The sequence below is a fragment of the Oncorhynchus keta genome, chromosome 17, assembly GCF_023373465.1.
Source record: "Oncorhynchus keta strain PuntledgeMale-10-30-2019 chromosome 17, Oket_V2, whole genome shotgun sequence".
NCBI lineage: Eukaryota > Metazoa > Chordata > Actinopteri > Salmoniformes > Salmonidae > Oncorhynchus > Oncorhynchus keta.
The window spans coordinates 44,808,099-44,833,393 of NC_068437.1; the positions used below are offsets into that span (position 1 = coordinate 44,808,099).

At 43.4% G+C, this 25,295-nt stretch overlaps 1 protein-coding gene across 6 annotated transcripts; it reads right to left on the reverse strand.

Annotated features, from left to right (window-relative positions):
• Positions 1–4: 4 nt before the first annotated feature.
• On the reverse strand, positions 5–24,497 carry LOC118395907 (AMP deaminase 3-like). 6 transcript variants are annotated; one of them, XM_035789985.1, is made up of 16 exons: positions 24,190–24,497; positions 14,133–14,235; positions 7,129–7,351; positions 6,744–6,912; positions 6,434–6,599; positions 5,969–6,188; positions 5,730–5,859; positions 5,396–5,590; positions 4,999–5,130; positions 4,759–4,922; positions 4,151–4,277; positions 3,669–3,832; positions 3,352–3,472; positions 2,353–2,526; positions 1,983–2,093; positions 5–1,715 (listed from the first exon to the last, which is right to left on the reverse strand). In XM_035789985.1, exons 2-16 carry the CDS (start codon positions 14,188–14,190, stop codon positions 1,539–1,541), a joined length of 2,331 nt encoding a protein of 776 aa, XP_035645878.1. In that variant the 5' UTR covers positions 14,191–14,235; positions 24,190–24,497; the 3' UTR covers positions 5–1,538. The 6 variants fall into 6 exon arrangements, with proteins under 6 accessions (XP_035645878.1, XP_035645877.1, XP_035645882.1 ...); XM_035789984.1 differs by having other exon boundaries at positions 7,129–7,354; XM_035789989.1 differs by lacking the exon at positions 14,133–14,235 and having other exon boundaries at positions 7,129–7,354; positions 24,190–24,496.
• Between the last annotated feature and the right edge of the window lie 798 nt (positions 24,498–25,295).

Genomic DNA, 25,295 nt, shown 5'->3' on the forward strand with positions numbered 1-25,295 from the left:
CCTATTCTAAGTATCTCTTTATTGTCATATAAAAACAAATTTCCCGATCATACACGTACAGTTGAGTGACATTTATGCTGCATTCAGACAATGAACCAATTCTAGGATGAAAGTTTGTCATTGTCGCCACATGATTACAGTTCACCCTTTGTCAAGTGCTTTTTGTCCATGATATGATGCCCACATGAGAGAAGCATTCAACATTATAGAAAGTGCTCTGTAGTTAACCTCTTACCAAAGTTGTATAATAGAAAACACCACTCGCTCTCATACCCAGCTACGAACTTAGTAACTTCTTTAAATGTGAGCCCCTTCACCTGATAGAACACAATAATATCCCTTCTACCATTATGTACTGTAATTCAAATAGAAAGACAAGAACATTTTAAAAAATGGCTATGCTCTCGGATTGGCTTTCATTCTGGCGTGAGAACTCTTGTATTGGCACAGTTGGTAGTATTTTTTTAACAGGCCCTGGGAGTGGCAGTGTACAGGCAGTGTACAGGCAGTGTCCCTCTGGCTCTCATGTTCAAATACAAAACTGGTTTTCTAGTTGAACATGAGAAAATTAGGTAGCGAGTAAGTTCTGCTTTCTCAAAGATAAAAAAAAACTGCATGCAAATGAGTCAACAGAGGACATGGGTACTATGATTTGCCTAGTATGGTGCTGTTAGCTTGGCTTGATGTGGTGTAGCTTACACAGTACGGTCTTATTCATATAGCATGGTGCCTTATTCTCTCAGTATTACCATAGCCCAGTAACAGTTGGATCTTTCCACCAATTCGGTGCCTTTTGAGAAGTGTAACTTGCTCTAAAAATAATGTCTGTTCTCCTAATTTTACATTGTCATAAAGAGCACACATTCATCTTAATAAAAAAACACATTTTCCCATCTCAATGTAATTTTTCTTTTACTAGAGCCTATTAAGTGCCAAATAAAGTAACAGGGTTGACAATTTCATCTTAAAACAGCCATAAATCCCCATGTGAGAGTGGGAATAGAAGCTTGTGTGCAACAGGGAGGGGCAATTGAATACAAGCTTCTATCTGTATATCTATGGGTAACAGGGTTGACCTGTAATGCTCGACCTTCTCAGTTTTCTGCCACTAAACAGTTGAGTGAGTTTTTGCACTTTAGCAAGTCTTCGTTCAAGTAAAAAATCTGATTGAATTCTCCATGTGGACTATATTAAAAGTCACTATTTAATATAAAAGGCTTTAAAATTCAATATTGGTGCACAATTTCTACATAAAATAACAAAGGGATGCAAAAGGCACTAATTTCATGGAACGACCCAGTACAGTATTTGGCTGTGGCCTAGAGCTGAAATAGAGAGAGACTAAAGGTCACATTAGCTCCTGACCCAAACCATACAGTGCTGTCTCAGATACTATCTTTTCACATTGACCTTTCCAGCATGGTTCTAGCAACTACTGTGCAGTGAATGTGTAACCACTGACCAGGCAAGCACTGTACGGCTCAGCTCGGTTAAGCCTGGCTCAGCTCGGTAGTGTGAAAAGGGTCTCTCTGCTGTGGTCACTCTACCTGGGTTCCGCTGGCCTCAGTCTTTACGGCCTCCACCAGGAAGCTGAGCTCATTGCACAGAGTCTCGTGCCGGTAGGCCATGCGGATCTGAGCCACGTTGGTCCGTCTGATGTCATTTCCCTCTGGCCCGTCCTGCAGGTAGTTGGGCCCCAGGAAGTGCATCTTTTCCTGGCAGGAGTAAAGGGGGATATGTCACCTCTGTGACACAGCACACTGAGGCATACTCAGGAATTACATGAGGAGGGGGATGGCTACAGAAATCACTTATGAGGTGACGTCATGGTGTGTTCTTCTGAACTGTCGGCATGAGCGTAATTTTCAGGAGGTTGAAGACATCTGTCATAGTCAGCATGCCAGGCATTACTAGTGTTTACCACAACACTACAATGTATCAAGCAGTTCTATTTACCAAGTATTTGCTGTTGTTTACTGTACCTGATGAGACAGACCACTCTGCAGCACACTGTTCCTGGCGATCTCACACGTGTCACAGGTACTTAGCTTCCACAGCTGGGCTGCAATGGCATACTCCTCCATCAAGGCCTCCTGCAGCATGGACAAACAGACAGGGGAGTTTTCCCAAAGCTTCTTTGCTAACATGCTATTTTATTTCACACACAGAAGATTGACCGTCAAACATTGATTTTACAATTGTTACTATTGCAGCTGTGCGGCTGGGTTGGATAGATATAAAACATTATGGTGATAGCTTCATCTTGCCTTCTGGTGGGCCAGTTGTAACTTCTGCCACATTGCTTACACCTATCCAATCCTTTTAGATCTATCTACTGAAGTGCCCAGTGACCTTGGTGTAGTGGAACTGCATGGGGTCGTCGGTGGACAGGGACACACACAGGCCTTTCTGGAGGAACTCCTTGAGAGGGTTCTTGGAGTACTCCAGGAACAGGCTGTTGTTGCTCAGAGGAGACATGGCGATGGGGACCTGGGCCAGGTAGTACAGGTACTGCAGCACAGGACTCTGGGGAAGGAGAGTGATGGAGAGATGTCAACACTCCCTTTGTCTTGGCCATGACCCATGTCCAGGGCCATGACCGATCAGTTCCCTTTCTAACTGCCTACCTAATTTAGGCAAGTGCTGGCTCGGCTGTCTGCTGCATCTTCTTGATGAAATGGCATCACAACTAGAAGGTCAGCTTCACTGTCAACTTCCAGAGAAAGCTTTCCCAAACCTCATCTCCGATTGTGCAATTATAGGTCTTGATTTACTGACCAACCCTTAACACAACAGTCAGGTATGATAACGCCTTCAATAGACAGATATAACAGATCCCAGATAAATCTGATTACTTCATGATTTGGATGATCAATTGTGCAAATATTCTGACTAGACTAAAAGTTTACAAAAACACGTAGATCTGTCTGTAAAGACGCAGGTCGTTTTTGGTGTACTCGTTTCCACTGAAACTAGAAATGTAGCTGAGTAAGCAGCTGATTTATCATGTGTCATCCCAAACATTGGGAACTAAACAGGATGGAGCTGCGTTGACCAATAATGCCCTTTTGACACAAAGATCCTGATGAAATGTGGAATAACTCAGTTCTCAGTCAGTGGGCTGTCTGACTTTTTTGGCAAAAAAAAAAGTTTCTGTAGAAAGCAAGCAATTTTGGCCGTTTTGGAGATTTGAAATGGATTAGAGCAGAAGTGAAACTCTTCCATTCCCACTGAAAGCTGTGACTCAGCACCGCATTTAAAGATTATAATCACAGTTACATGTAATCCGTTACTACCCAATCTTGGCCATTTCATAGGTAATGATTAGGGGTCAGAGTTGAGGTGTCGGACCTTCTTTAGGTTGAGGCCGTGGGAGATGTTGTCTGCCGTGAGGAAGGCAGAGACCAGGTGGGTGATGGACCCGGCCTCACCACAGTGGGGCCGGAACTGGAAGGTATTGAGGCCTCGTTCCCTGGGGGAAACAAACAATGACGCGTCACATTACATAAAGACGGAAAAGACATATTTATGTAACAGTAGGACAAATAAATATATATTATACCTTATATTGCTGAGTCTACCTTTAATCATAGCAGTAGGCTACACATGGGAATACTATCAATACAATACATGTTTACTTGACACCCTGGTCCGGAGCATGGACTTACTTCCTCAGGTTGTTGAGCACCATGATGTTGGCGTACATGTAGAAGAGGTAGTAACTGTAGGGTGGGTTTTCGCCTGAGGTCCACTCCTCAGGTTTGGGGCTCTTGTAGGAGAACATGTGGTCGCTGTGCTTGGACTCATCATCCACACTGTCGAACCCAGTTACCTACAAGACAGGAGGTGTGGATCTGAGCATGTGCCATAGCTGGTGCACGGTAGACATTCTGGCACAAAATGTCTGCCATGCATGATGCTAGACCCAGGAGGGTGCTACCTATTGGTGGTGGAGGAAGTAGTGAGGTACTCTCATGCACTGTAAGATGCTTTGAGACCCAGGGTAAAGTACCACTGTATAAATGCAATCTAATATCAACATTTTGATTATTAGGATGAATGTGAATTATAGCTCTTTCACCAACATTTCTGACTTGTAGAAGCAGTCTGATAAAGTTTAGCCACCCTGCCATGTGTTGTAAATACGCACATATTTCAAGAAAACGTGCATCTCCTTGTTCTTTTGTGGATTGACTGTAGCCTTGAACAGTGGGAGGAAAATATTTTCCAGCAGCTTGGCGTAGTTCGGTATTATGTTCTTCGATTTGAAAATGTCACTGCAAGACAAAACGATACATTTGTGAAATGGATATCTTTAGACATGTAATTTGCTTGATCACTGTAAGACTGATGATTGATTCAGTTCAACTGTTGATCGATTTGATAATAATGTTGACCACTGCCTTTGTTTGTACAAGTAGCAGCACCATTCCTTCTAGTCTTTGTGCGTCTTACACACCTACCATTGATTGGTATGTGCAAACAAGAGCTGTTAATCAACTGGGTAAAAGTTAAATAACAGCTATTGAATATGGACCATCACCCTGGTTTACAATGTAACATGTCACATTTTATACGTGTCCACTGCCATGGAACAATTACAAGTAGTGTAAGTCTTACAAAGACCATTACGGCTGAAGCATTATAGTGTCACTCGTTTTAAAATCAGCATTGAGAGCAGCATTGCTTTTATCTTAATTTTGTCCAGCTTCTGTGCCAGGTTTGGATGTGCATAATTCTTCTATTCGTGGCACTTACTAGATCCTGGGCACCTGGATGACCCAGCGCATGTTGGGGGAGTGCACCTTGTGCTGGATGAACCATGAGGCCAGGCTCTCCCACTCGACAGGGGAGCGGCCGTAGATGGACATACGGGGTTCTGCGTGCTGGTACTTACTCTCCTCCAACTCATGAGCCACTTCCTGTTATAGAGGAAGTGAATAGCAGGATGTTAGAGATGCCCACGATAGTGAAGTTGTGCATAAGTTGACGCTATACCTTGATGATGCGAGCAAAGTATTCCCCTTTGATGTAGTTGTCTGTTTTCAGGTAAATCTCTCGGAGTTCGCTGGCTCCCACTGGGTTGTACTTGGAGTTGAACTTGTCAAAGCGGTGGAATGTTTGCCTTCCCTAAGAGTAAACACCATTCTCAGAGAAACTGCTGCCAAGTTACATGGAACCTAGTGCCAAACTGCAATTGTTTACAAACTTAATTCTGAATATTCATATGTGCATTATAAAGGTGCTATAAACTGCTCATGAACAGTTTAATCGTGAAGCAGAATAGGTGTTTTAAATGTGTTAAATTGATGTAACCTATAAACTGTAATAACCTAAATACTGTCCAATATTATTTCAAGCATTAGAATATGAAGTGTTTTGGGAACATTCTTACAGCGTGAACGTCCAGGGAGTCCACAGTGAGGTCATAGGGGTCCATGGTCAGGGTGTCAAACACCTGTTTCAAGGTGAGCTTTTGGCCCCCCTTCTCCAGCACCACTCGGTCCGCCTCGGTCTTGTAGGTGGTCTGGATGAACTTCAGCAGGTGCTTTTGGTTCATGCAAGCAGCTGCGTGGATGTGAGTGTCTACCTGCATGTATGAGGAAACATAAGCCAGAAAAAATGTGTCAGTTTGTTCTAAAGCACAGCTTGAGTCAGTTAAATGTAATCATGGGAGTTGTTCAACCCTATTTATTTGTATTACACCTTATATTCTATATATCACCAACCTTCCTGACGTTATAGAAGTCTCTGTGAGGAACACGTTTCAGCTCCTTCAACTCAGCCATCTCATTCAGCATCTCATGCAGATAGAACTTGGAGGCCATGAAGTTCAGTCGTCTGTGGCAGTAGGTTTTCCTGTGAGAAGAATGATATTAGATGATATTACAAACACAGTAATAGATGGGTCATTGAGAATTGGGCAACAGTCAGTGTGAGGTGGTGATGTAGGAGGCGGGGTGTTCACGTGGGCCCGTCGGCGATCATGGCGAGGACATGGCTGAGGTCAATGGCGAAGGTCTCCAGGTCAGGGTAGGGCAGGCTGCGGGGCTGCTGCTGCTTCAGGGCCTCTGCGTCATTGTACACATAAACAATGCCGTCCTTCATCTGCAATGCGTAGTTCAGATCATCAGGGATGCCCTCCGTAGTGTATGGATCCTCCCCCTCTTGAGGGCAGGGGCACATGTCTACAGAGGACAGGATTAGATGGGTGAACAGGAGAGAGAGGAAACGGCTTCAGAAGAATCTGAGTGTCTCGAGTGGAGTTACTATTCCTTTGGGTCCTTTTCAAAAGCTTGAGCTCAGAAGTAATCAAGGCAAAGCTGTTCCTAGAGCACTTTGATCAAATGTCCTACACTGTAGAACTTGTTAGATTGATGAACAGGTATTGGTATGTGGTTGATGCCCGGCTGTGTACAGTTTGAATTTCTACCTGGCAAGATCTCCTCCTCCACGTTCCACTTCTGGTTCTCAGCGCTGCGGAGGAACTGGGCGGTGGTCCTGGGAAAGCGGTGGTAGGCCAGCCTGGAGTACTTCTCCCTGATAAACAGGGCTTTAATCAGGGTCTTGGCTGCCTGCTCATAGTCCTCCACTGTGATCTGGGAAAAACATGTGTTGACAAGACCATAGGAATTAGAAATGGCCAGCCCATGCCTTGATATAACTTTTCAGCCATTGCATGTAGTATGATTTGTGATGTGATTACATGATGAATTAATATATTATTGTATAATGCCCCTTACCCCTGCACAATAGTCTCCACTAATGGTGACCCTCTGGAACTCTAGGGAGTGGGCGCCAGGGGTGAACAGAGGGGCGACCACAGACAAAGCCCACTCTGGACAGATGTTGAGGGAACTGGGGAACTGCTGAGATAACGACTGGGAACGCTTAATTTTGAAACTCTTCTTCCTGGAGAAACGAACATCATACAAGTCGATAGGTGGAAAATACAGACTCTATGCAGACTCCTATTGAAAATCAAGTGAGGTCAACCCCATGACGTTCAAGTCATTTGAGGAACATTAACCTAACTGACAAAAAGTCAGGAATTTCATTTAAGTTAATTTGACTTGAACGGAATCAAACTGACAATTAGACCCCATTATTTGATTTGTGGCGTCTGACCTTTTAGTGCTCTCTTCAGAGTACTGCTCAGCGATCTCCTTGAGCATCTCTCGCTCCCGGACCTGGTTCATGCCGATGGGACAGTCCTCGGACACCGTGTACATGGACAGGGAATCCTTGGTGTCCTCCTCCTTCAGCGCCGAGGCATACACCTTCTCTGCCAGCAGACGCACTGACTCATCCACCTCGCTCAGCAAGACCTTGGGGAACTGACGCGGCATCTCTACTGAAACAGAGGAACACACAGGAGCTTTTATTATGCAGGATTGATCGAGCACACTGTATACATGAAATATAATGTCCTTTTTTTAGGTTTAACACACATGGTTGTGACAAATGCTCAATGTCCTTAAAATGGATTTATAAATTACCCAGCCTCTCTGTGTCCAATTATGTAAGTGACTATATATATTTAGTTTATAAATCATTTTAGAAAAAGCATTAATAATGTATTGAAAGGTCCAATGCAGCTGTTTGTATATCAACATCAAAACATTTCTGCGTAACAATTATGTACCTTACTGTAATAGTTTTCCATTAAAATGTATAAAAATGTAACTATTTTTCAAGCAATCATTTTGCTAGGACTGTCTGTGGTCTGAGTGGGGAGGGGAAAAGGTCAAACTAGTTGTTATTGGCAGAGAGGTTTGGAACTCTCCTTGTTTTTGATCTATTAACCAATTTACCAACTGGTAATGTCACCAGGCAAGCCGAAACTCCTGCCCATGCAAACAGGCTGAGCGCGTAAAAATAATTTGTCCTCAGTAGCAACACTCATTACCGAGTTCCAAACTGTGGAAGCAACGTCAGCACAAGAACTGTTCGTCGAGAGCTTCATGCAATGGGTTTCCATGGCCGAGCAGCCGCACACAAGCCTAAGATCACCATGCAAAATGCCTAGCGTCGGCTGGAGTGGTGTAAAGCACTTCGCCATTGGACTCTGAAGCAGTGGAAACGCATTATCTGGGGTGATGAATCACACTTCTCCATCTGGCAGTCCGACGGACGAATCTTGGTTTGGCGGATGCCAGGAGAACGCTACCTGCCCGAATGCATAGTGCCAGCTGTAATGTTTGGTGGAGGAGGAATAATGGGCTGTTTTTCATGGTTCGGGCTAGGCCCCTTAGTTCCAGTGAAGGGAAGTCAATGCTACAGCATACAATGACATTCTAGAACAAAGCTTCTAATTTTGTGGCAACAGTTTGGTGAAGGCCCTTTCCTGTTTCAGCATGACAATATCTTCGTGCACAAAGCGAGGTCCATACAGAAATGGTTTGTTGAAATCGGTGTAGAATAACTTGAATGGCCTGCACAGAGCCCTGACCTCAACCCCATCTAACACCTTTAGGATAAATCGGCACGCCGACTGCGAGCCAAGCCTAATCGCCCAACGTCAGTGCCCGACCTCACTAATGCTGTTGTGGCTGAATGGAAGCAAGTCCCTGCAGCAATGTTCCGACATCTAGGGGAAAGCCTTCCCAGAAGAGTGGAGGCTGTTATAGCAGCAAAGGGGGGACCAACTCCATATTAATGCCCATGATTTTGGAGTGAGATGAGCATACTTTTTGTCATGTAGTGTAATTTTTACTGCACTGGTTGAGGTTGAGTATGCATAAAAACATAAGTGTGAGGAGGTGTGTGACATATAGTAGGATATGTCAATATATAACGTGTTTATGAAGTTATAGCTGATCATGGAAATATGAATACCGCACAGGATGCAAAAAAATATATATATTTTGTACTACGGACCATATTGGGGAACAGCTTCCCCAATCCCCCCAACAAAATACAAATATACCACTATTAGGGCAAGAATTAAGAAGTTTAAAACCATTGGAATAATGGTAAACTTTCCTGTATTGGACACCACTCCCTGGATAATAAAAGCCTTTATTGAGAGCAACAAACCAATGTAAATCCTGGAGTTTGCTAAACAGCATTGGCACTTGGATAAGAACTGGGTGTTATGGTCAGATGAGATGAAAATATAGCTATTTGGCCAAGCACACCAGTGGTGGGTTTGGCCTCGAAAGAAGAATGCAAATGCAGAAAATAACCTCATACCTACTGTAAAATATGGTGGTGGATCTTTGATGTTATGGGGCTGTTTTGCTTCCATTGTTTCTGAGGCCCTTGTTAAGGTCAATGGCATCATGTGAACTCTACCATGTACTAGGATATTTTTGCCAAAAACCTGGTTGCCTCTAGTAGGAGGCTGAAATTTGGCCGCAAGTGGATCTTCCAGCAAGCAAATAACCCAGAGCACAAATCAAAATCCACAAAGAAATGGTTAATTGACCACAACATTTTAAATGTTCAATGGCCATCTATGTCTCCAGACTTGAAACCCATTGAAAACCTGTGGTTTGAATTGTAGAGGGCAGTCCATAAGCGCAGACAAAGGATATCAAGGATCTGGAAGGATTCTGTATTGTGGAATGGTCTAAGATCCCTCCCAATGTGTTCTCTGATCTCATAAAACATTTTAGAAGAAGTCTCAGTGCCGTTATCCTCACAAGGGGAGGGTGCAGGAGTATTGAAAACAGGGGTGCCAATCATTTGAGCACCTATCTATTTTGGATTGTATTATTGCTCTCTTTCTCTGAGCAATTGTATTAGAATACAATATTATAATTGTCCCTTTGTTTGCATTGACAATATACTGTAGCTCGGTATTTGTATTATTTTAGATATATTTATTTTTAGTGCATCTTTATCAAGGGTGCAAATTATTTTGGATGTGACTACATACAACACAGTCAACAACAGTGCATATTAGGTGAGTTTTAATGATAGCAAAATTATTATGTCATTTATTAAGTGTTTTACTTGTTGTCATGATTTAGTTGTTGACTTTGAGTCCGTGTATCACATATACTCCCTCACCCGGGGCTCGAAGTCATCAAGCTGCTCATTGTTACGCACACCTGTCATCATCGTTACGCACATCAACGCTTCATCAGACTCAATCCCCTGCCTGATTACCTTCCCTATAAATGTCACTCCCTTTGGTTCTTTCCCGAGGTCTTATTGTTTCTGCTCTAGTGTTCATGTCTGTACGCTACCCGTGTGTTTGTTTGGTCTATGTTCATTTATTTATTAATGTCACGCCCTGGTCAAAGTATTTTGTGTTTTTCTTTATGTATTTGGTCAGGCCAGGGTGTGACATGGGTTTTTGTATGTGGTGTATAGCTTAGTGGGTTTGTAGCTTAGTGGGGTGTTCTAGGAGAGTCTATGGCTGTCTGAAGTGGTTCTCAATCAGAGGCAGGTGTTTATCGTTGTCTCTGATTGGGAGCCATATTTAGGCAGCCATATTCTTTGGGTGTATTGTGGGTGATTGTCCTGAGTGTCTTGATGTCCTTGTTTGATGTTAGTTGACACACGTATAGGCTGTTTTTGGTTTTTGTTTCGTTTATTGTTTTGTAGTGTTCGTGTTTACGTTTGTTTAAATAAACATGGATCGCAATCGACATGCTGCAGTTTGGTCCGACTCTCCTTCACCATTAGAAAACCGTGACAATTAAATACACTCCCTGAACTTGCTTCCCAACTCCCAGCGTACATGTTACACTGTGAGGAAGGTCAAAGCCTCTACACACCATAACATAGAATCGAAACACACATCATCATCAAACTATCAACTTATCCTAACTGATTTTAATTTCCTCTGAAAATGCCCCTTTCTCTGCGTTTGGCTATTGTCAGTCTTTTCTTGCACATAGGAAGTGCTCTATCCTGTAGATCCTGACCCTCAGAGTTCCCCAAGCCATAGGCTTTCAATGACCTCTGCCCTTCACTTAACGTCCATCATCACACAACACAACAAGATGGTCAGTGGGTAGCTTTATCGCTCACTCTTACCTTCTGCAGTCATCCGGGCCATGCCTGGCTCTCTGGCTCTCAGTGACGACTCTGTATTTCCCAGTGGTGACTCTCTGTCTCTCTTGTGAATCTCTTTCTATGACTGTGTTGATCACTACTATGATACAGGTGTGGCTCCCTGTTGTGACTGTCTTGGTCTCTGTTTTGACAGTAGTCTCTAACTGCCTGTTGTGACTGTCTTGGTCTCTGTTTTGACTGTAGTCTCTAACTGCTTGTTGTGACTGTCTTGGTCTCTGTTTTGACAGTCTCTAACTGCTTGTTGTGACTGTCTTGGTCTCTATTTTGACTGTAGTCTCTTAACTGCTTGTTGTGACTTGGTCTCTGTTTTGACAGTAGTCTCTAACTGCCTGTTGGGACTGTCTTGGTCTCTGTTTTGACTGTAGTCTCTAACTGCCTGTTGAGACTGTCTTGGTCTCTTGACTGTAATCTCTAACTGCCTGTTGGGACTGTCTTGGTCTCTGTTTTGACTGTAGTCTCTAATTGCCTGTTGGGACTGTCTTGGTCTCTGTTTTGACAGTAGTCTCTAACTGCTTGTTGGGACTGTCTTGGCATCTGTTTTGACTGTGGTCTCTAACTGCCTGTTGGGACTGTCTTGGTCTTTGTTTTGACTGTTGTCTCTAACTGCTTGTTGTGACTGTCTTGGTCTCTGTTTTGACAGTAGTCTCTAACTGCCTCTGTCTCTTCAGTGTGATACAGTGTCTTTATCTCTTTTAGTGTGTCTTTCTCTGGCTTTGCTCAGTTGTTTATCAACTCCTGTCTCTGTATGAGGCAGCTGGTTGTTGCTGTGTCTTGAGTATCCTTCTCCCTCTCTATTTCAGGAGACTGGGAGCATCACAGAAAACCGGGCCAACTAATCCAAGCTGTGTATGTCACAACTGGCTCTCAGCACGGGGGTGAGGCAGTGACTTACTGTATTATGGGGTGATGGCTTCTTGACCACCCACAACGCACTATAACAGTTCTAAGGGGAACAGGAGAGCAGAGGACATAATGCTTTCTTGAATAGATCATTACTGGCAGGAGGCAACCTCTTTGCCTTTGATCTTCTAGCCATGTCCTTGAGGGAGTCAAGCAAGATGCTCTACTAAATGACAAAGAGAGAACACATGCTTGTCTGTCTGTACCAGCTGCCTCTACTAAAAGTCATACCCAGATCTGGGCCTTGCCTGCCTGCCAGGAGCATAGCAACCACGCCCTTTACTGTGTTGGCCAGACAACTGAGATTCAACAGGTTTCCATAATCCAGAACAGGACCAAGAATACAAGTACCTGACAGAATAAAATGTGCTGTGCCCATTAGAGCTAGTGGCAATGTATGGAACACTCTGTCCCTGAAACATTGTGCCATACTGAATGAAACCAGCCAGGACACAATGTTGCAGTAAAGTGCATACATTCCCAACCCCATATACTTTGATAGACCTTGACGTAGGATACCAGGCATAGAGTACCGAATCCTGTTTGCAGTGAGTGGCCTAGTGTCCGCCTTTACCCTTACTATACGCTGGGTGTCAACAGACAAGCTTTCCCCCCAAGCCCTTACATAAGCAAACATGTAATCCAACAGCAGTATGCTGAATCACCAGGGTGACAAATGCCAGGAACTATTTGTGCTGTGTAATAATAACACTAGTCCACTGACAGGGAATGGAAAGGGTCTGGAACAAGACAGCTAGAGGGCAGTTCAAAATATGTAAATCATCTCCAGTCAAAACATGCAAAACCCCAATAGAATGTAGACACACAGGCCTACTACTTACTCCAAAGTGTAATAAAGTTGAGAAGGTGGTAGATACAGTAAGTTGTGCATTGTTTACCTGTTCAGTGTTGTGTCCTGTTGCTACAGAATCAGATGAGTGGAGTGTGTGGTGCTCTCAGGGGACTAGTTCTATTTATTTGTTTTTCTTTACAGCTGAGCTTCATCTCCTGGCCTCTCCTTTCTTTGCAGGAAAACAATTGGGCGAAACATGACAAGTGTTGCTGTAGTACATGCCCATCCCACAGAGTTCTGTGTATATGTGTCAGTCCTGTCTTGTCTTGCCCTCCCCAGACACAAAACTACTTCCCCATCTTTCACTACCACTCAGAGCCACACATAACCACAACCTCTCTCAAGTTACTGTTATGCTTGAGTAACTTGGCATTGCAATTGTATTATGTAACATCTCTTGTGAATTATTGTGAAGACAGACCAGACGGACACCATACAAATGGTAGTCAGAGTCAATCATTACACTGTTGTGTGTGAAAGCACACAAAACACACCTTAGGCTTAGCGTAGGCGTGGGCTCTGTAGGCTTAAGCTAACTTGATAAACCAGCTCCTGCGTAACAGTATGGTGGCAGCGAGGCCTCTAAATTTAGGAAAGAGAAGGTCTCTTACACCATTCAGCAGAGATAAGAGAACCAGCTCTCTTATTACCAACAGCAACTCAGTTATAGAGGAAGTGTTTACAGACATACTATATGGACTGTTGGTACAGAGGCTATGCTCTCCTTAAAGGCCTGACATGTGACAATCTCTCCAAATTGTTGCTCTCTCTCTGATGAAAAAAAACTGAAGGTACATGCAGTAGTACCACATCCAACCTTTGCATTTGTCAAATTTTGTGGGTCACTCATACCACATACCATATTTCCTCTATCAAGACATACTAATGCAGCAATATCACAAAATAAAATACAATGTTACACCCATGCTTGCGGTGCTGCACATGATTATGAGTGTATGTGTGTCAACTAAATCAACACCGTATTGTTCAGTGTAAATGTGTGTGTTTTGTTATTGCACCCTGCTGTACAGTATGTCCAGGACACTCATGCCCTGTTCTTAGCTCATAAATGCTGGTAGAGAACAATGGAATGCCCTGGGCTGCATTCTCACCTCAGAACTCAGATTCATTTTGGGCAGAGAGTCAAGAAATGTCAGGGCTGGCATGGTATCTGAGGGCAGAGTAGAAGCTTCTACACTAGATTTTCCTTATGCGATCACGTACTTTTGGCCCAGTTGCTGTGTTTCTTGCATTGATATGTGTGTAAAAGTACATGCGAATATGCATGTGCAAAGTGCGTGCAGATGCGTCTCTGTGTATGTGAGTGGGTTTCCACTGCACTGCTTACTTTTCCCCAAGTTGTGAGTGGACTTCTGCTTGAATTGGGGCGTGTCTCTTCTCTTCATCTTCTTTAATATCAGGGCCAAATATGCAAAATGTACAGGAAACACCTAAACCGCAGAATTACAAGGCAAGATGATAAAACCATGATTAACAGAGCAGAAAAATAGAACTCACTAGCTAGATTACACTACACTATCATTATCATAAGGCTAAAAGCTTGGTCTTTACAGTGTTGTAACTGCTATACATTTAGTCATGTAATAATTTAAGGAAAAAATATCAGAAATGGGCTGCCTGTGCAAATGCATCCTACGAAAGACAGAATAAGTGGTTACAGTGCATTCAGAAATTATTCATACCGCTTGATTTTTTCAACATTTTCTTGTTACAGCCTGAATTGTAAATGGACGAAATTGAGATGTTGTGTCAATGGCCTACACACAATACTCCATAATGTGAAAGTATTTTTTTTAATACATTTTTACAAATTGATAAATAATGAAAGCTGAAATGTCTTGAGTCAATAAGTACTCAAACCCTTTGTTATCGCAAGCCTAAATAAGTTCAGGAGTAAAAATATAAAGTAAAAAAGTAAAAAAAGGACCAGACCATTTTTCCCCCATTTTCGCCTAAAAAAAACGACATACCCAGATCTAACTGCTCAGGATCTGAAGGAAGGATATGCATATTCTTGAAACCATTTGAAAGGAAACGCTTTGGAGTTTGTGGAAATGTGAAATTAATGTTGGATAATATAACACATTAGATCTGGTAAAATAATAAGATGGTGCAGACAGAGATTGTCGCCTCGCTTCGAGTCCTTAGGAAACTATGCAGTGTTTTTTAAAAATGTATTATTTATTACATTGTTACACCAGGAAATCTTAAGTCTTATTACATACAGCCGGGAAGAACTATTGGATATAAAAGCGACGTCAATTTACCACCATTACGACCAGGAATACGACTTTCCCGAAGCGGATACTCTGTTTGGACCACCACCCAGGACAATGGATCTAATCCTAGAAGCCGACCCAAAACAAAGGTGCCGCAGAAGGGGCAGATAGAGCGGTCTCTTGGTCAGGTTTTGTAGAAGTGCACATCGCCCACCGCTCCCGAGTATACTACTTGCCAATGTCCAGTCTCTTGACAACAAGGTAGACGAAATTCGAGCAAGGGTTGCCTTCCAGAGGGTTGCCTTCCAGAGGGTTGCCTTCCAGAGGGTTGCCTTCCAGAGAGACATCAGAGATTGTAACATCCTATGTTTCACGGAAACATAGCTCCCTCGGGATATGTTGTTCGAATCGGTTCAGCCACCAGGCTTCTACCATGCTTCGCGCCGACAGAGATAAACACCTCTCTGGGAAGAGGAAGGGTGGGAGTGTATGATTCATGATTAATGACTCATGGTGTAATCGTAACAACATACAGGAACTCAAGTCCTTCTGCTCACCTGAACTAGAAATCCTTACAATCAAATGCCAGCCATATTACCTCCCAAGAGAATTCTCATCAGTTATCGTCACAGGTGTGCACATTCCCCCTCAAGCAGACACCACGACGTCCCTCAAGGAACTTCACTGGACTCTATGTAAACTAGAAACCATATATATTGAGGATGCATTTATTGTAGCTGGGGATTTTAACAAAGCAAATTTGAGAACAAGGCTACCTAAATTCTATCAGCATATTGATTGTAGTACTCGCAGGGATAATACACATGATCACTGCTACTCTAACTTCAGCGATACATATAAAGCCCTCCCCCACCCTCCCTTTGGCAAATCCGACCACGACGCCATCTTGCTCCTACCGTCTTGCCAGTACAGGAACAAAGTGGGGTCGCAATACAACGGCTCAGACATGAGACGTATGTGGCAGGGTCTACAGGAAATCACGGACTACAAAAAGAAAACCAGCCAAGTCACGGACACCGACGTCACGCATCCAGACAAGCTTAACACCTTCTTTGACCACTTTGAGGATAATACAGTGCCACTGTCGCGGCCCGCTAACAAGGACTGTGTCCCCCTCTCCTTCTCCATGGCCGACGTGAGTAAAACGTGTTAACCCTCGCAAAGCTGCTGGCCCAGACGGCATCCCTAGCCACGTCCTCAAAACATGCACAGACCAGCTGGCTGGTGTGTTTACGGACATATTCAATCCCTATTCCAGTCTGCTGTCCCCACATGCTTCAAGATGGCTACCATTGTACCTGTACCCAAGAAGGCAAAGATAACTGAACTAAATGACTACCGCCCGGTAGCACTCACTTCTGTCATCATGAAGTGCTTTGAGAGACCAGTCAAGAATCATATCACCTCTACCTTACCTGACACCCTAAACCCACTTCAGTTTGCATACTGCCCAGACGATGCAATCGCCATCACACTGCACACCGCCCTAGCCCATCCGGACAAGAGGAATACCTATGTAAGAATGTTGTTCATTGATTACAGCTCAGCATTCAACATTATAGTGCCCTCCAAGCTCATCATCAAGCTGGAGACCCTGGGTCTCAACCCACCCTGTGCAATTGGGTCTTGGACATTCTGATGGGCCGTCCCCAGGTGGTGAAGGTAGGAGACAATATCTCCACTTCGCTGACCCTCAACACTGGGGCCCCACAAGGGTGTGTGCTCAGCCCCCTACTGTACTCCCTGTTTACCCACGACTGCGTGGCCATGCACACCTCCAACTCAATCATCAAGTTTGCAGATGACACAACAGTAGTGGGCTTGATTACCAACGACAATGAGACAGCCCACAGAGAGGAGGTGAGGGCACTCGGAGTGTGGTGTCCTGGAAAACAACCTTTCACTCAACGTCAACAAACCAAAGGAGATGATCGTGGACTTCAGGAAAAAGCAGAGGGAGCACCCACCTATCCACATCAAAGGGACAGCTGTGGAGAAGGTGGAGAGTTTTTAGTTCCTCAGTGTACACATCACAGACAAACTGAAATGGTCCACCCACACAGACAGTGAGGTGAAGAAGGCACAACAGCGCCTCTTCAACCTCAGGAGGCTGAAGAAATTTGGCTTGTCACCCAAAACCCTGACACACTTTCACAGATGCACAAACGAGAGCATCCTGTCGGGTATCACAGCTTGGTACAGCAACTGCACTGCCCTCAACCGCAAGGCTCTCCAGAGGGTAGTGTGGTCTACACAACGCATTCCGGGGGCAAACTACCTGCCTTCCATGACACCTACAGCACCCGATGTCACAAGAAGGCCAAAAAGATCATCAAGGACAACAACCACCTGAGCCACTGCCTGTTCACACCGCTTACCATCCAGAAGGCAAGGTCAGTACAGGTGCATCAAAGCTGGGAACGAGAGACTGAAAAACAGCTTCTATCTCAAGTCCATCAGACTGCTAAACAGCAATCACTAACTCAGAGAGGCTGCTTTCTACACTGAGACCCAATCACTGGTCACTTGAATAAATGGATCACTAGTTACTTTAAACAATGCCACTTTAAATAATGCCACTTTAATAATGTTTACATATCTTACATTACTCATATTACATGTATATACTGTATTTTATACCATCTATTGCACCTTGCATGTGCCGCTCGGCCATCGCTCATTCATATATTTATATGTACATATTCTCATTCATTCCTTTAGATTTGTGTGAATTAGGTAGTCGTTGGGGAATTGTTAGATTACTTGTTAGATATTACTGCACTGTCTGAACTATAAGCACAAGCATTTCGCTACAAGTCCATGCTAGGTAAAGCTCCGCCTTATCTCAGTTCACTGGTCACGATGGCAACACCCATCCGTAGCACGCGCTCCAGCAGGTGTATCTCATTGATCATCCCTAAAGCCAACACCTCATTTGGCCGCCTTTCGTTCCAGTACTCTGCTGCCTGTGACTGGAACGAATTGCAAAAATCGCTCACCATCTTCAAACATCAGCTATCTGACCAGCTAACCGATCGCTGCAGCTGTACATAGTCTATTGGTAAATAGTCCACCCATTTTCACCTACCTCATCCCCATACTGTTTTATTTATTTACTTTTCTGCTCTTTTGCACACCAATATCTCTACCTGTACATGACCATCTGATCATTTATCACTCCAGTGTTAATATGCAAAATTGTAATTATTCGCCTACCTCCTCATGCCTTTTGCACACATTGTATATAGACTCCCCCTTTTTTTCTACTGTGTTATTGACTTGTTAATTGTTTACTCCATGTGTAACTCTGTGTTGTCTGTTCACACTGCTATGCTTTATCTTGGCCAGGTCGCAGTTGCAAATGAGAACTTGTTCTCAACTAGCCTACCTGGTTAAATAAAGGTGAAATAAAACAATAAAAATAAAAAACATTTGCATTAACATCTGCTAACCATGTGTATGTGACCAATAAACCCCAGAAACAACAGGGGTTCTAACTGTAGAACCCAGTTCCTACATTTTAATATAAAATTGATTTTATCAAACAAAACTATGCTACATTTTATCTCAGGGACCCTCAGGATGACAAATAAGAACAATATTACTGAATGTAAGTACATTATTTACCTTCAGAGGTGAATGTAACTAACCAGATGCCGAGATAAGTGTTTTTGTTGTTGTGCCCCCTCCTCAAACAATGGTATTTTTTACTGTAATAGCTACTGTATATTGGACAGTGCAGTTAGATTAACAAGAATTTAAGCTTTCTGCACATATAAGACACGCATATGTCCTGTTGGCTGTCACTTACAACGTCATTCAAGTCACATTAGCGCACGTTAGCAACAACAGTCCCGGTATAGGGACACCGATCCCGTAGAGGTTTAACAAGTCACATAATAAGTTGCACGGACTCACTCTGTGTGCAATAATAGTGTTTATCATGATTTTTTAATGGCTACCTCATCTCTGTACCCCACACATACAATTATCTGTAAGGTCCCTCAGTCGAGCAATGAATTTCGAACACAGATATAACCACAAAGACCATGGAGGTTTTCCAATGCCTCACAAAGAAGGACACCTATTGATAGATGGGTAAAAAAAAGCAGACACTGAATATCCTTTTGAGCATGGTGAAGTTATGAATTACAATATGGATGGTGTATCAATACACCCATTCACTCAAAGATACAGGCGTCCTTCCTAACTCAGTTGCTGGAGAGGAAGGACATTGCTCAGGGATTTAACCACGAGGCCAATGGTGACTTTAAATTAGTTACAGTTTAATGGCTGTGACAGGAGAAAACTGAGGATGGATCAACAACATTGTAGTTACTTCACAATACTAACCTAATTGACAGACTGAAAATATGGAAGCCTGTACAATACAAATATTCCAAAACATGCATCCGGTTTGCAATAAGGCACTAAAGTAAAACTGCAAAACATTTAGCAAAGAATTTAACTTTACGTCCTGAATACAAAACAACACATCACTGAGTACCATTGTTCATATTTTCAAACATGGTGGTGGCTGTATCATGTTATGGGTATGCTTGTCATCTATATTTTTCATAGATGTCTATTAACCCCTTTAACCCAATGCTGGCACTAAGACCACACTCATGAGCTGTCTAGGGCCATAAGCAAACAAGAAAGAAAATTCTCGGCCAGAGACCCCGCTTCTAGTGACAGGTGACTTTAATGTAGGAAAACTAAAATCCGTTTTACCTCATTTCTACTAGCATGTCACCTGTGCCTCTAGTGGTGAAAAAACTCTAGATCACTTTTTACTCCACACACAGAGATGCATACAAAGCTCTCTGTCTCTGGCAAATCTGACCATAACTCTATCCTCTTGAGCAAAAACTCAAACTTATAAGAAATCTAAGGTAACCTGTCTAAATGACTACCGATCCGTAGCACTCACGTCTGTAGCCATGAAGTGCTTTGAAATGCTGGTCATGGCTCACATCAACACCATTATCCCAGAAACCCTAGACCCACTCCAATTTGCATACCGCCCTAACAGATCCACAGATGATACAATCTCTATTGCACTCCAGACTTCCCTTTCTCAGCTGGACAAAAGGAACAGCTATGTGAGAATGCTATTCATTAACTTCAGCTTAGTGTTCAACACCATAGTGCCCTCAAAGCTCATCACTAAGCTAAGGACCCTGGGACTAAACACCTCCCTCTGCAACTGGATCCTGGACTTCCTGACAGGCCGTCCCCTGATGGTAAGGCCGATAACAACACATCCGCCATGCTGTTCCTCAACACGGGGGCCCCTCAGGGGTACGTGCTCAGTCCCCTCCTGTACTCCATGTTCACTCATGACTGCATGGCCAGGCACGACTACAACACCATTAATAAGTTTGCCGATGACACAACAGTGGTAGGCCTGGTCACCGACAACGACGAGACAGCCTATAGGAAGGAGGTCAAAGACCTGGCCGTGTGGTGCTAGGACAATAACCTCTCCCTCAACATGATCAAGACAAAGGAGATGATTGTGGACTACAGGAAAAGGAGGACCGAGCACGCCCCCATTCTCATTCACGGATGTGTAGTGGAGCAGGTTGAGACCTTCAAGTTCCTTGGTGTCCACATAACCAACAAACTAACATGGTCCAAGCAAATCAAGACAGTCGTAAAGAGGGCACAACAAAACCTATTCCCTCTCAGGAGACTGAAAAGATTTGGCATGAGTCCTTAGATCCTCAAAAGCTTCTACAGTTTGCATCACTGCCTGATATGGCAACTGCTCTGCCTCCAACCGCAAGGCACTACAGAGGGTAGTGCGTACGGCCATTTACATCACTGGGGCCAAGCTTCCTGCCATCCAGGACCGCTATACCAGGCGGTGTCAGAGGAAGGCCCTAAAAATGGTCAAAGACTCCAGCCACCCTAGTCATAGACTGTTCTCTCTGCTACCGCACGGCAAGTGGTACCGGTGTGCCAAGTCTAGGTCCAAAAGGCTTCTAAACAGCTTCTACCCCCAAGCCCTAAGACTCCTGAACATCTAATCAAATGGCTACCCAGACTATTTGCATAGCCCCCCCAACCCCTCTTTTACGCCGCTGCTAACCTCAATGCATAATCACTTCAATAACTCTTACTCTAAATTACAATGGCTCTGTAGCACTCACGTCTGTAGCCATGAAATGCTTTGAAAGGCTGATCATGGCTCACATCAACACCATCATTCAATACACCCTGGACCCACTCCAATTCACATACCACCCCAACAGATCCACAGATGACGCAATCTCTATTGCACTCCACACTTCCCTTTCCCACCTGGAAAAAACGAACACATACAGTCGTATGAAAAAGTTTGGGCACCCCTGACAATTTCCATGATTTCCATTTATAAATAATTGGGTGTTTGGATCAGCAATTTCATTTTGATCTATCAAATAACTGATGGACACAGTAATATTTCAGTAGTGAAATTAGGTTTATTGGATTAAAAGAAGATGTGCAATATGCATCAAAACAAAATTAGACAGGTGCATAAATTTGGGTACCCCAATGGAAAATCACATCAATATTTAGTAGAGTCTCCTTTTGCTAAAATAACAGCCTCTAGACACTTTCCATAGCCTCTAATGAGTGTCTGGATTCTGTTACAAAACATCTCCAGTCCAGTTAGGTTTGATGGTTGCCGAGCATGGACAGCCCGCTTCAAATCATCCTACAGATTCTCAATGATATTCAGGTCTGGGATGGCCATTCCAGAACATTGTACTTGCTCCTCTGCATAAATGCCCGGGTAGATTTTGAGCAGTGTGTTGGGTCGTTGTCTTGTTGAAATATCCAGCCCCGGCGTAACTTCAACTTTGTGACTGATTCTTCAACATTATTCCCAATAATCTGCTGATATTGAGTGGAATCCATGCGACCCTCAACTTTAGCAAGATTCCCAGTACCGACACTGGCCACACAGCCCCACAGCATGATGGAACCCCCAACAAATGTTACTGTGGGTAGCAAGTGTTTTTCTTGGAATGCTGTGTTCTTTTGCCGCCATACATAACGTCCCTTGTTATGACCAAATAACTCAATATTTGTTTCATCAGTCCACAGCACCTTATTCCAAAATGAAGCTGGTTTGTCCAAATGTGCATTTGCATCAAGCGACTCTGTTTGTGGCGTGTGTGCAGAAAAGGCTTCTTCCGCATCACTCTCCCATACAGCTTCTCCTTGTGCAAAGTGCGCTGAATTGTTGAACGATGCACAGTGACACCATCTGCAGCAAGATGATGTTGTAGGTCTTTGGAGGTGGTCTGTGGGCTGTTTCTGATCGTTCTCACCATCCTTCGCCTTTGCCTCTCCGATATTTTACTTGGCCTGCCACTTCTGGCCTTAACAAGAACTGTGCCTGTGGTCTTCCATTTCCTCACTATGTTCCTCACAGTGGACACCGACAGCTTAAATCTCTGCGATAGCTTTTTGTAGCCTTCCTCTAAACCATAATGTTGAACAATGTTTGTTTTCAGGTCATTTGAGAGTTGTTTTGATGCCCCCATGAGTCAAAGAGAACAACAACTTGCAATTGGCCACCTTAAATACCTTTTCTCATGATTGGATGCACTTGTCTATGAAGTTCAAGGCTTAATGAGCTCACCAAACCAATTGCGTGTTCCGATTAATCAGTGCTAAGTAGTTACAGGTATTCAAATCAACAGAATGACAAGGGTGCCCACATTTTTGCATAGCCTATTTTTCACATCTGATTTAATTTCATACAACTTAATATTGCTAAACTAAAAATCTTTGTCTGGACAATACCCCAGTACTCAGCTTTTATTAGAAAATGAACGGCATGCCACTGTGATCATTTTCTGTGACGACAGAGTAAATTATTATGCAGCCTCAAAGGGGTGCACAAACTTTTTCATACGACTGTATGTGAGAATGCATCGTGCCGCATACAACTCCAGCACCATCATTAAGTTGACAGACGACACAGTGGTGGTAGGCCTGATCCCTGGCGATGATGAGACAGCTTACAGGGAGGAGATCAGAGACATTGCAGTGTTGAGCAAGGACAACAACCTCTCCCTCAACGTCAGCAAGACAAAAGAGCTGATCACAGACGACAGGAAATGGAGGGCCGAGCATGCCCCATCCTCTTCGACTGGGCTGTTGTGGAACAGGTCGAGATCTTTGGGACAAGTCTCTGAATGTCCTTGAGTGGCCCAGCCAGAGCTCAGACTTGAACCCGATCTAATATCTCTGGAGAGACCTGAAAATAGCTGTGCAGCAACGCTCCCCATCCAACCTGACAGAGCTTGAGAGGATCTGCAGAGAAGAATTGGAGAAACTCCCCAAATACAGGTCTGTTCCAAGCTTGTAGCGTCATACTCAGAAAGACTCATAGCTGTAATGGCTACCAAAGGTGATTCTAACATGTATTGACTCAGGGGTGTGAATACTTATGTAAATTAGATATTCCTGTGTTTCATTCTCAATAAATTAGCAAATAAGTTTGAAAACAAAATTATTGTCACACCCTGATCTGTTTCACCTGTCCTTGTGCTTGTCTCCAACCTCCTGCAGGTGTTGCCCATCTTCCTCATTATCCCCTGTGTATTTATACCTGTGTTTTCTGTTTGTCTGTGCCAGTTTGTCTTGTTTGCCAAGTCAACCAGCGTTTTTCTCCTAGCTCCTGTTTTTCCCAGTCTCTGTTTTTCTCATCCTTCTGGTTCTGACCCTTGCCCGTCCTGACTCTGTGCCTGGCTGCCTGACCATTCTGCCTGCCCCTGACCTCGAGCCTGCCTTACCGCCCTGTACTGTTTTGGACTCTGACCTGGTTATGAACTCTTGCCTGTCCCCGACCTGCCTTTTGCCTACCCCTTGGACTATAATAAATATCAGAGCTCAAACCATCTGCATCTGGGTCTCACCTTCTGTTGTTATAATTCTACTTAATCCATTTTAAATTCTGTCTGTAACACAACAGAAAGTCAAGGGGTATGAATACTTTCTGAATATACTGTAGTTACAGTACATAAACATTTACATTTACATTTACATTTAAGTTACAGTACATAAACAAACAACCAGGTGCATCTAAATGTATTTATATGTATTTATATGCGTGTGTGTTAGGTCTGAAACTGCTCTTACCTGGTCTGTATTATTCAGCAGTGGAGAACACCTCTCTTTCGGCTGCTTTAGATGGATGTGTGCATGCTAGTGAAATGAGCAGGCACACAGCTAGTTAATGCCTTCACTGCCGGCTGGGAAACGAAAATCACCAGTTTATGCAAATAATTGCACCATGAAGTGAAACTGTAAAATAACAAAAGTTATGTTTCAATAAGAGTGATACACTTTTAACTACATGTAGCCCAACAAAACCTAACTTTCCTGAAAGTATGATGGAAAGTGTTTAAATGTCCGTAAGCCAACTTCCTTATATGCTTTTTTTCTCTCTCTCTTTTTTTGTCTTTCTTGAACCAGTTCTGAAGCTATTTATACACCACAAATTGATTGGTCATAACTTCCTCATGCACATCTTTAGAGAGAAACTGGGTGCAATGCATGACCTAACTTATAGTGCAATGTTAATGTTGATCTCTGTGAGTTTTTGCACTGCCCCCATATACATGTCTACAGAAATTTGGTATCCAGTCAAATCAAATTCTATTTGTCACATGTGCCGAATACAACCTTACTGTGAAATGCTTACAAACTTACTAGCTCTTAACTGACAATGAAGTTCAAGAAATGGAATTAAGAAAATATTTACAGAATAAACTAAATTACATTTTTTATAAAAAGTAACACAATAAAATAACAGAAATGAGGCCATATAGAGGTACAGGTTAGTCGAGGTAATTTGTACATGTAGGTACGTGCAAAGTGACTATGCATAGATAATAAACAGCGAGTAGCAGCAGTATAAAAACAAAAAGGGGGGGGGTCAAAGTAAATAGTCCAGATGGCTATTTGATTAATTGTTTAGCAGTCTTATGGCTTGGGGGTAGAAGCTGTTAAGGAGCCTTTTGGTCCTAGACTTGGTGCTCTGGTATTTCTTGCCGTGCGGTAGCAGAGAGAACAGTCTATGACTTCGGTGACTGGAGTCTTTTTGGGCCTTCCTCTGACACCGCCTGGTATATAGGTACTGGATGGCAGGAAGCTTGGCCCCAGTGATGTACATGGCCGTATGCACTACCCTTTGTAGTGACTTACGGTGAGATGCAGAGTAGTTGCCATACCAGGCGGTGATG